The 15366-nt window shown below is 44.7% G+C and overlaps 1 protein-coding gene across 2 annotated transcripts in view; it reads left to right on the forward strand.

The window, feature by feature from the left end:
- LOC147441453 (Zinc finger C-x8-C-x5-C-x3-H type family protein) overlaps window positions 1-14648 on the forward strand; it is a 124417-nt gene extending 109769 nt beyond the window's left edge. For both annotated transcript variants that reach the window (XM_086483096.1, XM_086483095.1), the window contains 5 exons: window positions 13252-13323; window positions 13419-13612; window positions 13733-13926; window positions 14003-14227; window positions 14358-14648. In XM_086483096.1, the coding sequence (XP_086339222.1) occupies window positions 13252-13323; window positions 13419-13612; window positions 13733-13926; window positions 14003-14227; window positions 14358-14453 (781 nt within the window). In that variant the 3' untranslated portion in view covers window positions 14454-14648. The remainder of the gene's footprint in view (window positions 1-13251; window positions 13324-13418; window positions 13613-13732; window positions 13927-14002; window positions 14228-14357) is intronic.
- The last annotated feature ends 718 nt before the right edge of the window (window positions 14649-15366 follow it).

Below are 15366 nucleotides of genomic sequence, written 5' to 3' on the forward strand. Positions count from 1 at the left end.
CAGTTTGATTCTCAACAAACGCAAGAAACTTCTTGAAAGTATCCAAAACATCGCTTTTAGCACGTATTGGATACACCCACATCTTACGTGTAGCATCATCGATAAACGAGACAAAATATTTCTTTCCCCCTAAGGACAACTGTGGCATTTCACATACATCGGAATGCACTAAGTCTAACCTGTCAGACTTCAAAGAAAGAGACCTTTTGTGCGGTGTTTGACTGTGCTTACCATAAATACAGTGCTCACAGTGAGAAAAATCAGCATACCTCAAACACGGCAAATAACCACAACGAGACAGAGTTTCCATTCCTCTTTTACTCATGTGTCCCAACCGGCCATGCCACAAAGAAACACTTGGCTGCTCGGTTACGGCGACAACATGGTCACGCACACTAGATACATACAAAGGATACAAAGTGTCCGATTTACAACCCTTGGCTACAATCCGGGCCCCTTTACAAATTTTCCACTTGCTATCACCAACAGTGGTGTGATAGCCTGCATCATCTAGCTGCCCTGTACTAATCAAACTCTTCTTGAGTTGTGGCACATGGCGCACTTTGTGCAAAACAAAAGTCATACGATCAGCAAAGGAAAACTGGACACTGCCAATACCTGCAATGTCACATGCATAGTTATCTCCCAAATAAACAGTGCCCTGCACCTCACCTGACTACTGTGTAAACCAATCCCTATGAGGTGTTACATGAAAGGAGGCACCTGAATCAAGAATCCAAGTATGCATGTCCACATCAGAACCCATAGCAAGGGTATGTGCATCCACAGAACAGGCATTGAGTACATCAGTGCTGCTGTCACTGTCACAACTACTAGCAACATTGATTTCCTCAATCAACACAGTGCTCTTCTTGGCATTTCCCTTGTCCTTTGCATCAGTTTCAGCACCCTTGTTCTTCTCTTTCTTCCACTCATAGCATTCCCGTTTATAATGCCCTTTCTTTCCACAATGATGACACACAACATCTTTCCTACGAGATTTGCTGCGTGCCCTGTCCTTACTGTCAGATTTCTCCCTCTGTTGAGACCTGCCTCTCAAGTGCAATGCATTAGAAGACCCACCTGTGGTGTTCTTCCTGTTCATCTCTTCCATCAAGAGAGAACTCTCTACATCTGCATACTTAAGTGACGCACTTGAGTTACTAAGAGCTGTCCGGAATACATCCCAACTCTCGGGCAATGTGCATAGCAGAAAAGTAGCTTTGAACTCCTCATCAATCGTGAATTTCAGCTCTGTCAGTTGGCTGAAAATAGAATTGAATTCATTGAGGTGCACTGACATGTGCGTGCCCTCCTTCATGCGGAGATCCATAAGCTTCTTAAGCCAATACACTTTACTGGTAGCACTCTGTTGTGCATACAACTCGTCTAAACGCTTCCACATGCCCCATGCTGTCTGCTCATTCTCTACATTGAAGAGTAAATTGTTAGACACCGAAAGCATGATCGTGGAGCGAGCCAACTCGTCCACTTCTTCCCATTCTTCAACCTCCATATCAACCGGTTTCACACCCTGTAACTTAATAGGTTTCGCCTGTTTCTTCTGCAACATCACATTATAACATTGCTTCTTCCATATAGCAAAGTTATGGGCACCTTCAAGCTTGCGAATGTGCAACAAATTGCCACTTTCACTGCTAGAAGCCATTCTGAGTGATTGCAAACACTGAAACCCTGTTTTACCGACCTAAACACGCCCAAATGTGCGCAATCGGGCAAAAAACAGCTTGCTGTTACAGAAAAACAGCGAGCAAATTTCACGCGAAATCACCCCAAAACGGCGTACATTCACTGCCAAACCCTTACCAAAGGTTTCCACAAGGTGTATACATCATTTGCTTGCTGAAATTCCCTGTTTTAGGGCAAAAATCAGACCTGTAAACACTTGTTTTGCTGAATTTTCAGAACCTCGTTGGTGGAAGCACCTGTAAGATTGACCTGTGAGAGTTGCCCTAATGAAATTGCATCAAATTGACCCCGAAATTGGTCAATTTCAGCAGAAATAGGCTCCTGTTCGCCAGTTTTTGAAACCCTAATTTTGGGGAAACTGTCACCGGAGGTCGATTCTACACGGTGAGAGGATCCCTTCGCGACAGAGTTGATCGAAAACGGTTGAATATCCTTCCCGCAGCGAGCAAGAACAGAATTCTGATCTGTGTTGCGAAGATGGCTCTCTTGGAAACCCTAAAGCTCTGATACCATGTGTGGGGGAGCAGGAGAGAGAGCCCACTTGCTGTCCTATGCAATGAGAGTGAAGGAGAAGAGGAGAGAGGCGCTGTAGAAGCACACGCAGAGAAGAACGTGAGAGAGAGAGAGAGAGCTCGTCAAAAAAATTGGGAGAAGTCACGCTATTTGTTTTGGGCTTCACATTTGAGTATATGAGTAAGTGACTAGGGGGCCATTCACACTTGGGCCCCCTCACTTATAAGTCTTTTTAACTTATAAGTTAATAAGTACAAGGCACTTAGGCCTTTATTCCCTAACATGGATTAGCTAGCGGCTAATCCCCCCGCAGGTACATGTGAATTCGGAGAGGTTTCACGCCAGAAATCTCGTCCGATTCAAAGGGCAAGTAGCCCTACAGGTGCGGGAGCTCGAGGACTTGCTAAGGATGCGACCGGCACGCGAAACGGAGCCCGAAACAGTAAATTACAGCCTGCTGTGTATTTTTGCAGGTTTAGGGTTTTGGCCCTAAACGGACTCTAATACCCTCAGGAGGTTCGGGGACGCAAGGGGACCGCTGTACAGGTGATCTGGCGCATTTTCAGGGCTGAAAACAGAGAATTCAGCGTGCTGCAGATTCTCGCCAGGTTTTGCAAAGTGCCCGTATGCATCGGGAAAGTCGGCCAATGCGTGGGAATACTGACTGTGAAGGGTTCTAGTACAATTATGCTGCCGAAATCGGGCGGGAACAGTGGAAATTCAGCCGAGTTTGTGCGGGGCAGCTTGTAGGGAACCACAGCGTTTATTCCCTCTTTTGAACAATAAAGAAATACCAAAAGGGGCGCCTAAGTTAGGGGCCAATCTGGTGTCCGTCTACTCATACAGGTGCAATCTAGCAGCTTGTATCCCTCTCCCCTTTGTTGTGTCTTGAAAGTACAGGTAAAATAGACGACTAATAATGGGTGAAAGCTAAATCAAGGTTTGAAGTAAAGTCTACCGCCCTTTTTGGATTGAACAGGCCGGTTTCATTTTGGGACGACTTTTGCTCCTTTCTCTCTACAGGAGATGTGCAACTCTCTATTGAGTGGGTTAGACGGGTCTAGAGACGCACAGTTGCGAGTTCCCTAGCACACTGTTATCTTGCCTAGAGAGGAGGGTGGTTTGAGCATTGCTTGCCAAGCTCTTAGTCCATGGTTTGTTTCCTGGGCCCGAGCCTTGGAAGCAATTTCTATACCATGCTTTGTCATGTACCTCTCCTAAGGTTGAATCTATGGACAATGATGACCCTTAGTGCACGGCGATGCATTTTATTTTTAATTTTTTTTCCGAGAAAAAGATCCTTCCATTAATTAACAATACTGCCCATAGGGCTACAAACCACCTCTAATAAAGAGGGCTACATCAAAAGCATGGGGAGACTATCCCAGTGAGTGAACAAAATATGTACATTGAGGGCTAAATCACAAAATGGGAGGAGGAAAAAGCCACACAAGTGGCCCGTAGTGCCATCTAGGCACACCCTGGACCATGGAGAAGAAAGGCCCTGGGCACCATAGTCGCAGGAAAGCCTCTCTACGCTCCCGCATGCGATCGGTGCTGCCCTGAAGTCTCTCGAACTAACCCTGAGAGAGTGAATTAGCTCCAGCCAAAAGTCTCGAACAATCTCTACCAATGGGACATGGCGACCCTCGAAGATGCAGAAGCAGCAGGTCCGCCAAATGAACGAGAGTGTCATGCCACAAAGGCCAATACACCTCTCTCTCACTACACCACTCGTGAGGGTAAAAGCTCTATGGCAGTGGAGCTCCCAACACACCTCTCTCACTGCACCACTCCTGGGGGTTAAGCTTTGTGGCAGGCTAGAGTGTAGGTCGACCCGCGTGGATCACAATCATCCTGTTGGTGGAAGCCAACTCAAAATGGAGCGCACGGCCCGTGAGGGTGGACCAGGTTGCAGCACCCCAAGTGTTCATCGAGTTGTGGAAAGAGCTGGCATCAACTGAAGAACCCGTAGCCAAACTTGTTGTGCCATGCGCAATCCCACAAACAGTGACGCTGACTCTCCAAAGGATGGCTACAGGCTACACAGGCTGCCAAAAAGCCACTATGTACTAGCCAGCTCCAATTGCTGTAGCTTTGTGTGCAACTAGCCACTGGAACATAGTAACTCACCTCGGCTATCTGCTATCGCACAATCTCTCCCAAAAACGTGATAAGAACTCAGCTATGACACCCTCCTCCTGCTAATGAGGTGCCACTAGTATGTGACGCCCCAATCGAACTGTGTACTGGAAAAAGGGGATCCTAGGGTGATCGGTTGAATAGAAGGGATCCCTGCAGAACCACTCTCCAGGGTCCCACTGCAATCGTGCCAGAGGACAACTCTCCCAAGCCGCCTGTGGCATGATTTGCTGGGTCAGGATCTATGACACAGGTCCTCCAACAGATGCCCAAAACTAAATCCATTTTATTTTAAAAATGCACCCTTGGATATGTCTCATTTATCGCATTTTATGCTTTTGATTGTTGAGGATATGGATGACTACGCGTCCTAGTTTGATTAGACAACGACCTCGTTGTTTGGAGGAGCAGCTTGAGTGGTAGCCTATAACCGATGGCACCACGTGCCAATTGAAAAGAATAAAACTAGAACATACTTTGTGGCGACCCTTTTGGTACTTCTTTCATATTGCTCTGCATAAGATACAATTGCCGGGGTCTTTGTCATATGCAACTGCTACACTTCCAAGAGCTTCCCCCAAGGTTGATATTCAAAGGCCCCAAGCCCTGAAAAGCATCAGATACAAAAGATGGCGCTAAAAAGCACCTTCCCCTTGCATCAAGACTGCCACATTAGTATCCCGTGCAACGCAGCGTGAAATTTGGAAATTCTGTATAGGTTCACGCCATCGCTTGCTAGGCTTTTAAAACAACTCCCTTTAGTGGTATTGCCATGTCATCACTTTTGTGACATACTCTCCCACCGTAAAATTCAATCCGAACCCTAGCAGATATTGCCTTCATGTATACATGCCAATGACCATCATTACCGGATAGTACATTCTCTAGCAGTCATTTAACCATACAATTCCACAATCAGATTTCTATCCAATTATCTCATCCTCATCAAAACTCTTGATATTCTGGCGTAGCAATATTAGCCAGCACATGGTTCACACCAAGGTCGCACTGATCTCTTAGGGGCGTCTCAATGCACTGAGACCACAAACGCCCCAATCAATCTCATCCAAATTGGAACTATTGATGTACCAGATTCATATGCTACACAAAATGCTATACAATTGACACAGATGCACTTATGCAATCACCAAACATAAAGACATCCAGGTACAACCAAACGTGCGTCGTTCAGAGGGTTCCATTTACAACCAAATGCTCCCCAGAACACAGCCTTTGTCGTTCAAAGATTCCAAGTACAACTAAACGATCCCAAGACCGAAGCAGGTTCAAAATGAAACGCTTCACTCCAAAACGCGGAGTTTCGACATGAAACTTTTCACCCCAATCTAACAAGTAGACCGAAGCGCCAATCTATTCATACTGAGGTAGTGCCTTTGACCTAGAGGGCTATGTTCCTCTAGTCATGGTGTTGAGGCTTGAAATCTTGAGGAGAACAACACAAACATATCAAAAATTGAAAGAAGAAGATGAGAACAAGAAAAAGAGGGAGAAGAAGAAGAGGAAGAGGAGGAGGAAGAAGAAGGGGGGGGGGGGGGAGAGAGAGAGTGCGCAAACTTACTTGCGAGAATCAGTGCAGTCCACTGTGTGTGAAACTTACAAGCTGGAAAATCCACACGCAATATGCAATTTCAGCCCAGGCTATGGTTTAGCAAAAACATCCCCAAACTTGTGTGTGTTTTGATGTATGCTCATGTGTGTGTGCGTGTGGTGTTTGGGAGCATATGTTAGTACATAGTCACTATTGGGCACTGGCGACGTTCATGGGATGTCATGGTATTTAGTCAATACTATGCATGATGGAGCTGATGGTTTTATTGTCTTGTGGTTGACTACCATGAGTCTATACCTTGCACTTTCCATTAATGGTGAATTTGGGCTTATTTTGTATTCATCTAGGTATATTCAGCTAGGTTTCAGCAAGGCATTTCACCTCGAAATAGAACGTTTTGGGCGTTTCAGGCAAACCAAAACGCGTTTCGTGGTGACGCTGGTTCAAAGGCTTCCATTTACAACTAAATGATCCCCAAACCGCAGTCTGCAATGTTTATAGGTTATTAAACAAACTTGAAACTAGCATTGCAACCAGAATCAAATAAATTCAATTGGCATCAAGACAAGTTCAAAACGGATATAATTGATTCCAACAATTGGCAAACAATAGCATTATTCCAATAATTGTCTAGATAAAAAACAAAAACAAAATCGTTCGGTGTTGGTTTCTGTAAGTTGGACTCGAAGGATGATTGTCTTGCGATCTTGGTTCAAGGTGATGGTTTTGTTGCGGATCTGAATGGTAGCATCATTCTTATGATGCCAAAGAATTCCCAAAAGCGCATCACAGTGCCCCAACTTCATGATGATGAAATGGTGAAGCTGTCTTTGTCGCTGCTCATCGAGTTTGCTCCAGGTGTCCTAGAGTCTATTTTTGCGGATCTTCCTGTCGGTATGTGGTTCCAGGACCCACAAGCCCGTGTCATGTGGATGTAACAGACTTGGACACTCCAAGTCAAGAATCTACCACGACACGACAGGAATTCACTTCAAAATAGTTCACAATTTGATTCCACACCGGCCCGGCGGAGTTCCGTGCCAAGAGATATTGACCCCAAAGACTGGCGCCCCTTTCGGTATTTCTTTTTGTATTAAAAACGTTGCTCAGAGTACACGAGACTCTACGTCCAGATGCTATGAGAAGTGGGAGCCCAAACTACACTTGTAAAGAGTTACAAAGGATGCCAAAAGCAGAGCTCCAAAAGTTGCCAATTAAAAGCCTAAAATAAAGCAATTTTTATCTCACAAGCTTCTTGCTTGGCAAATAAAGCAAATAATCCCCAAAGGCTGCTTTAATCCTTTGCATAGAATTTCAGCCATGCTTTGCGTAGCTTTTCCGTACATTGCTTGCCAGCGCTTTTTGCGGCGTGATTTGTAGGGGTCCGTAGGGCATTGCCACGTCAGCCTGCAGCGCGAATTCCGGGTCTGTTGCCACATCACTACCACGTCAGCTAGCCGGGGCGTGTGTGTGTGTACAGGGCAGCCACGTCACGAGTTTGTGACATACCCCCCTCTGGAAAGGATTGTAATCGCCCTCGATTACGCCTGCAAAACAGACAAAAGCCATAAACTGTCTTAGCAGACACTGACTGTTAGTACCGATGCACTAGGAACACATCTAGCACATGTACCAATCGACAGTCACATCACACGACATCACAGGACATCACTTGACATCACATGACAAGTTACATTCAAAATTCATTTGGATCTCAAACCATGATCAATTGGCAATGTATTTAGCAATCGCATCTATATCCACTCAGAACCTCATGGATGCCTGATTGACTAATCCTTATTGCAATCCCAAAATGTTGCAGTCATTTCGTCTATCAGTTCTTGCACTTAAACAAGTCAAGAACAAGTCAGTATCAGGAATTCCAGTTCATAAAGTCGTACAATAGAATACTGTCAACTCACAATATCCCTAAAACTCAAAAGAGACATCAGTGACTTTAGCATCAAAATTCGAGGCAATCTATTGACAAAGGAGCGGAGCCACTCCCCTCTTGTGCATACTCGCTGCACCAGATTCCGTCCAAGCTGAGTTCGGGGTTCCATTTAGAATAGACTATGCTAATCCAAATGCTTCAAGGTAAAGATTCACAATCTGAGGAGTATCTACTAGGTCCTCCTCCATCCACTTCGCATCCAATGCGGGATAGTTCTTGAATTTAACCAAGAACCTTCTTATCGCTTTACCCTTTTATCTTTCTATCTTTATGTGCCACTATTTGTTCGGGAACAAGGATCTTCTCGTTTTCTTCCACTTCGGGTTGCTCATCAGGCTCCCAATCTTCGGGCACATCGCCTTTAAAAGGCTTCAAGAGACTCACATGAAAAGCATTGTGAATTCTCCAAGTATTGGGCAGCTTCAGTCTAAAGGATACATCATTTATCTTTTCGAAAATCTGGAAAGGTCCGTAGTATCGCATACTAAGCTTTGGAAAAAGCCTCTCCTTTTCCTTTTTCTTTCTCAGGCGTACCTTCTCAAAACGTAAGAGCACCTAATCGTTCCTTCAATTTCAAATCACGACGATGTTGATCTACTGCTTTTTCTGTCTTTCTTGAGATTCTGCAAAGCCTCACGGACCTTGGCAAAAGCCGTGTCCAAGTCACGCGTGTACTCGTTGGCTTCAAAAATCTTATCTTTCGTGCTTAGGAAGGGTGGAACCTTCGTAGCACCTTCAATAATCTCAAATGTCGCCTTCCCCGTCGAAGAGTGTATCGTGTTATTGTAGGCCAATTCCACCAAAGGTAAATACTTTTCCCATTGAGTCTTCTGATCCAAGATGTAAGACTTCAATAAATCTAGTACCACTGAATTAGCAATCTCTGATTGCCCGTCAGTCTGCGGGTGGAACGATGACGAGAACTGCAACCGCGTGCCAATGTTCTCCCAAATAGCCTTCCAAAACAAACTCGTGAATCTGGGGTCTTTGTCGGAGACAATTGTCTCAGGCAGGCTATGTAATCTGAAGATATGGGCCACAAACAGTCTCGCTAAGCAATCCGGCTTGACTGTTTTCTTCACTGGAATGAAATGAGCTTGCTTGCTAAATTTGTCAATAACAATCCAGATACCATCGTGACCACTCTTGTGTTCTCGGGGGATCAAAAATGAAATCCCTTGCAATACTTTCCCAGGGACTGGTGGGTATGGGTAAAGGCTGTAACAATCCCTGTGTTTTATGCCTGTCAAACTTGACCTTCTGGCATACCAACTACGTACAAAATCGTCCACGTCCTTCTTGAGTCTCGGCCAAAAGAAGTATCTCTCTACACCTTTTAAGGTGGTAGCTATGCCGTGCTGACCTATAAGATGTGGACAATGGCATTCGGTTAAAACCTTTTCCCTCAACGGCTGTGTAACGCACAACATCGTTTTCCTCATCAAGTAGCCATCCCGAATGGAATATCGTGCTACTACCCTCCCCATTCCATAGCCGAGTGAAAATATCTGCAAAAAGTGTATCTGTGGCATACTGATCGACCATATCCTCGAAGCTCCTATGGTGTATCGTGGAAATAGCCAGAACCAACGGCTTCCGAGACAAAGCATCTGCCACCAAGTTCTTTTGTCCCTGCACATGGACAATCTGGAGTGACAAGATGTTCGCCCACCGCATCTGCTTTTCCTGCTTCTGTGACAAGAAGTAGCGTAAACTCTGATGGTCTGTGAAAACAGTAAAATCCGCTATGAGTAGGTAATGTCGCCACTGAGTAAGAACATGGATAACTGCCAAAGGCTCTTTCTCATAAATCTGTGCTGTCAATTCCGGCCTTGAAAACAATCGGCTTTCGTAGGCAATGACATGGCCTTCTTGCATTAAGACCGCACCCAGACTACGACCACAAGCATCACAATATACTTCAAATAACTTCTGCAAATCCGGCAAAGTCAAAATTGGTCCTGTTGTCAATTTTTCTTTCAATGTCTAAAAGGCAGTCACCTCTATGGGTCCCCAGGAGAAAGGGACTCCTTTTTGTGTCAAAATATGCAAAGGGGAAGCAACCTCTGCAAACCTTCTAATCAACCACCTGTAGTACGAACATAAGCCCAAGAAGCTTCTAACTTCATGAACATTCTTCAAATCGGGCCAATCACGGATAGTCTCTATCTTGGCCGATTCCATTTGCAGTTCTGTACTCTCATCTATCGGGTCAGTACCCATGCAATCTGGAACCAGTCCTGCTTTCATCTTGCCTTTTCGTCCACGTTTCTCAGTTGCTTTCGAACTCTCAGGCCTTTCTTCATCTTTGTCGTTCTATCCTTTCGGTGCCTTTCTAGGGCACTTCGCGGAGATGTGCCCAGTTTCCCCGCATCCAAAGCACTTCCCCTCTTTGATGTAGTTAGCCCTCTCTCAAAGAGTGAGCTTGGGTCGTGCATCCTTTTCTTTCTTTTCTGAGTTGCTCTTCTTCTTTCTACTTTCATTGTTCGAAATCTGTTGGGTCCTTTGTGTCATGATTTCATATGTGGGGTAGGTCTAATTGCCTGAATGAATGGCAAAACCTTGTTTCGCATGACTAATCAGTTCCTGGATGGAATCTGACTTTTGCGCTAAGCAGTGATCTCGGATCTCCATAGGAAGTCCCAAGGTAAACCGCTCAATGTGTTCTTTGAACGAGATCTTCTTAAATGAAGAAGCTGGTAGAAAAGAGCTCCAGAATCTCTCGCAATATGCGTCCAATGTATCCTTCTTGGTCATCCAAAGATGGTTCCAAGCAGTTCGTATGTCGCGTTCGTACTCCCGAGTCAACCAAGAAGAAATTAAAAGCCTCTTATTTTTCAGCCATTTAACTGGCGCTTTCTTGTTTAATAGAAGAGTGCACCACCAAGCTCGAGCATTTCCCTTGAAGCAAGAGGTAGCCCTCCGAATCTTGGAGTGCTTTGAGAAATGTCCTCCAGAGAAAGCGATGTCAAACTGCTGTATGAAGGCCAAAGCCTTCGAAGCATCTCGAAATCTAGAAAACGTGTCAAATTTAATTGACTATCCACCTTCTTTAAACTCTCGGACTTTCTTGCTTTTATCTTCCAGAAAGTCATATAGGTTGGCTTTATAAAAATTCTTCTTCCTTGCATGAACTCTGTTGTCATCGGAGTCCGAACTATCCGAAGACGAGTCCTCTGTAGAACTGTCAACAATTGGGCGAGATTTAGACTTCTTTGACTTTTTCTTGCCCTTTCCAAAGCGTTGCTTTTTGCTTCGCTTTTTCCCTTTTCTGTCTTCTTCGGTTGAGTCAGAAGAGCTAGAAGAACTGTCAGAAGAAGAAGAAGAAGAAGAACTGGGTACTCCTTCAAATCGCACACGCTTCTTCTGCTTTCTGGCCGAGGCAAAAGTAGATTGACGACCCAAATAACCCGGGAAGTTAGTTCCTTTCTTCTGCTTGTCAAAAAACTTGCTAATCCGTGCATCAACCACCTCTTCTAATTCTTGCTTTGTAAACATCCTCGGCGTAGGAGGTTGTTCGAGCGCCGGTTTGAGGGGTGGCTTCGTGGTTTGCCGCCACTATGAGTGCACCTCATCGAAGGCGGCCTCGGTCAAAAATTTTGCAAGTTTAGGGTCCTTCGCAAAATTTATCATTAACTTTGTCGCATCATCGACCAATCTCCGATGTTCCATCTCTTCAAGCTCCGCCTAAGTAGGCCGAGGCAGGCCGTACTCCTCGCATGAATCTTCTTCGTGATCTCTTTCCACATCTCCGGATGCAGAGGAAGTCGTCTGTCCTTGGCTTGAATCCATAAGTGCCGTGCAAAAAGGATCGGATTTCCCAGTAGAAGAGAAATCGGCCGTGCTCGGATACCACTGTAACAAACTTGGACACTCCATCCAAGTCAAGAATCTACCGCAACACGACAGGAATTCACTTCAAAACAGTTCACAATTTGATTCGACACCGGCCCAGCGAAGTTCCGTGCCAAGAGATATTGGCCCCAAAGACTGGCGCCCCTTTCAGTATTTCTTTTTGTATTAAATCTGTTGCTCAAAGTACACAAGAGTGGGAGGGTCTCAGTCTCAGACTCTGCGTCCAGATGCTCTGAGAAGTGGAGCCCAAACCACACTTATAAAGAGTTACAAGGGAGCCAAAAGCTGCCAATTAAAAGCCTAAAATAAAGCAATTTTTATCTCACAAGCTTCTTGCTTGGCAAATAAAGCAAATAATCCCCAAAGGCTGCTTTAATCCTTTGCGTAGAATTTCAGCCATGCTTTGCGTAGCTTTTCCGTACACTGCCTGCCAGTGCTTTTTGCGGCGTGATTTGCGGGGGTCTGTACAGCAGTGCCACGTCAGCCTAAAGCGCGAATTCCGGGTCTGCTGCCACGTCACTGCCATGTCAGCCAGCCGGGGCGTGTGTGTACAGGGCAGCCACGTCACCAGTTTGTGACAGTGGATGAGACCAGTGCTACAGGAGGGGAGCTTCATATACATTGCTCAGAGTTACGTTGCCCCCTCAGGGTCGATGTTTGCAACAGTGGGACTACTGTGGGGAGGGATGCAGAGGGGCAAGATCTTGCAAAATAGGAGGGGAAGTAGGATGCATCCACCATATGCATTTCTTGCAGAGGTGATCATGGATTATTCCAGCCTAGTTGAGGTCTTCCTAGTGGAGACTTCAACAGGCAGACATGGAGCAGACAATGTGAGACATATGACGTTGAGGAGTTCAAGATGTTGCACCCTCTCGACAAGACAAGGGTTGAGAGGACCTCAATAGACACAGTGCCACCCACATCTTACAGATGCCCCCTACTTATATTGGGATAGTACCGTTCCGTTGTTTATAACGGGATGGCGTAGTGGCCAAATTCGGGAGGTCTCATATGTATCCCACCATCAGTCTCAGTGGGAGGTCTCATATGTATCCCACCATCAGTCTCAGTGGGAGGCAAGCCGTGGTGTAGTGGATTACATTCTCAGATCCAGGGAGGCCGCAGCACTTCTGATCACATTGTTCACTATTCCCCCTATACCCATCAGTGCTGACCATACTTACCTTACATTTATTTGACAGCACACCCCCACCATGCGCACCATCCACATGCATCTGCACACCATTTCATAGTTTTCACATGATCTGTCTGATATCTACACTCAGCACGTTGTGGCTGACTACTGTGAATCTATCATCCCGTGAAGGTTATTTTGGGTTTTCTGGATTCAGGACAACCCGGATTGAGTACAACCTGTATTGTTCATACTTAATCTCATCTACTTAATCATATATTTTCCAGTTTATTGGCTTTGTGTATGCTTTCAGCAAAGTTAGTATAAGTGCAAGTTTGTTTTATTGGTTTTTTCTGTTTATGACCACAGTTGCAATTCTAAACTGAAGAAGTTTCTCAAGCTTCACCTACGCTGCATAAGAGCACAGGAGGAGGTGAAAAAGTAAATGTTTCTTAGTTTTTCATTAATAGTAATGATTTTTCTCAGTAAGCAGGAATAGCTCTCAAAATTTTCTTTAAATGCCAATATGGATGTAGGACACAAGCTCGGTTGCAGAAGCTGGTGGAAGACTTGCCTGTGTGTGACTCTCAAAGGCTTCCGACAGTAGGAGAAGATTCAGATGTAAACATAGTCAGTGATGGAGATGGCACTCTACTACTTAATCACAACCCTCTTTTTCATGATTCCCAGACAAATGTTCATGCAGTTAAATATGGTGGCGACACAGAAGGTAATATCAAAAGCATTGATTGAGATACAAACAGTTCATGAATTCTATGGTTGTGCATATTTTGAACCTCGGTTGAAGTGCACTGATGTATAAAGAACCTGACATGAAGATGGTAATCAGGGCTTTTTAATCAGAAGACTACTTTGCAAGGCAAATTAAGAGCAATGAAAACAAACAGAGTAGAGGTTCTGGAGAACGGAGTGAGCAAAGAGGCTGGTCATGGTCCTGATTTCTGTACTCCTTTAGGCAAGTCAGTCGTGTCTGCTGACAAGGGAAAGGTGCTGGGGATGCAATCTGAGGATATACTGCCCAAAGTAAGTTTTTAGGCTGTGGAAAAGCTTGGACCAAGAATTGTTGGCTGTGCTTTGTGATGTCACTTGTATGCTGCAGGTACGGATGTGGGACCCCAATTCGACTCTTCCATCAACAGGACTCGCAGCACATGCCGATGATGATATGGACAATGATGATGATAAACTCCCGGGCTCTGATGCTAAACATAATGGAAAAACAGAGTCCCATACAATGAAACTATTGCCAGTAGTTGTCAATAGCGGTCGTGTAGCCTCAACTATACCACAAGTTCTGAGCATGGCTCCCACCCAATATGCTCAGGTAATGTGCGTAGCCAATGACTATTGCACGCCCTCAATAGCATGAAACATGCAGGGCATTCTGTTTGTTTTGGCATAGGGACTCTAATTTCACGCATTTTTGACCTATATCTTTAACATCGGAATGGCAGTATGAAGGCGATGATGAGGAAGTCGATGTAGAAGAAACGGAAGATGATGTGAACAAAGATGGTGCTAGTGGAAAACCTTTGTTTCCCATCACTTGAGGAATTTGTGACTTGAAAGCATCACCAATCTACGTTTCTCTGTTGACAATATCAGGACACCTTCAGGTCCGTGTTGTATTATGGATACAAACTCTCCCTAAAATATGATGGGAGAGCAAATAGTCTGTAGACGCAGGGCTTTTGCCTTTAAAGAGTGCAAGTTTATTTGAAATTCAAGGTCTATTAGTGTCAAAAGGTGGTTAGTATAGTAAGTTTTGGTCTGCTAGTTCAAAGGGTGTCTCTTGTAAGTTTCAATGGTGAACTTGTGATATGTGGTCATCATTGTACTCTTTTCCATATGTTACAAACGCAGTATGATTTGAGTATGTTTTGACCCTTGAAACATACGCCACCCTTCATATTTTATGGGAGAAAGATGGAAACGATCATACATGGCAAGCACTAATAACCATAGAAACATGGGATTTTTCACATCTTTAGTCTTGAAACTGCTATGAATTTCAATCATCAATCCTTGGTCAAGTACGACATCTTTTTTCTTACGGGTATGACAATAAGCTTTCATTTGGGTGTGGTCTAGCTAATCATGCAAGTTTTGGATCCCACACGGTCCTTATGATGTATTGATGTGTTTGCGTCACAAGTGTATCTTTACTTTGTCACCAGAGTGTTTGATATAGACTTTCTATAAAGCGAATTACAGACCCATTGGATCGTTCTATAATAAATATGTAAGGTTTGATGACACTATTCACAAGAAGATTTAGAAATTTTCTCATGTAGGAAAATGGAGTCTTTCTCAGTGTTTTTCATACAATACATAACATCATGAGCTTCTGTGAGGGAGGCGCCGCATATCTAGCTAGGTACTATTGGGGGCCGGGGGTCCACTGGGCCGGCAGTTCCCTGCCCCCAATCATACCTAGCTAGGTATGTGGCACCTCCCTCACAG

Source organism: Adiantum capillus-veneris, chromosome 15, assembly GCF_014529385.1.
Source record: "Adiantum capillus-veneris isolate H3 chromosome 15, ASM1452938v2, whole genome shotgun sequence".
NCBI classification, from domain to species: Eukaryota; Viridiplantae; Streptophyta; class Polypodiopsida; order Polypodiales; family Pteridaceae; genus Adiantum; species Adiantum capillus-veneris.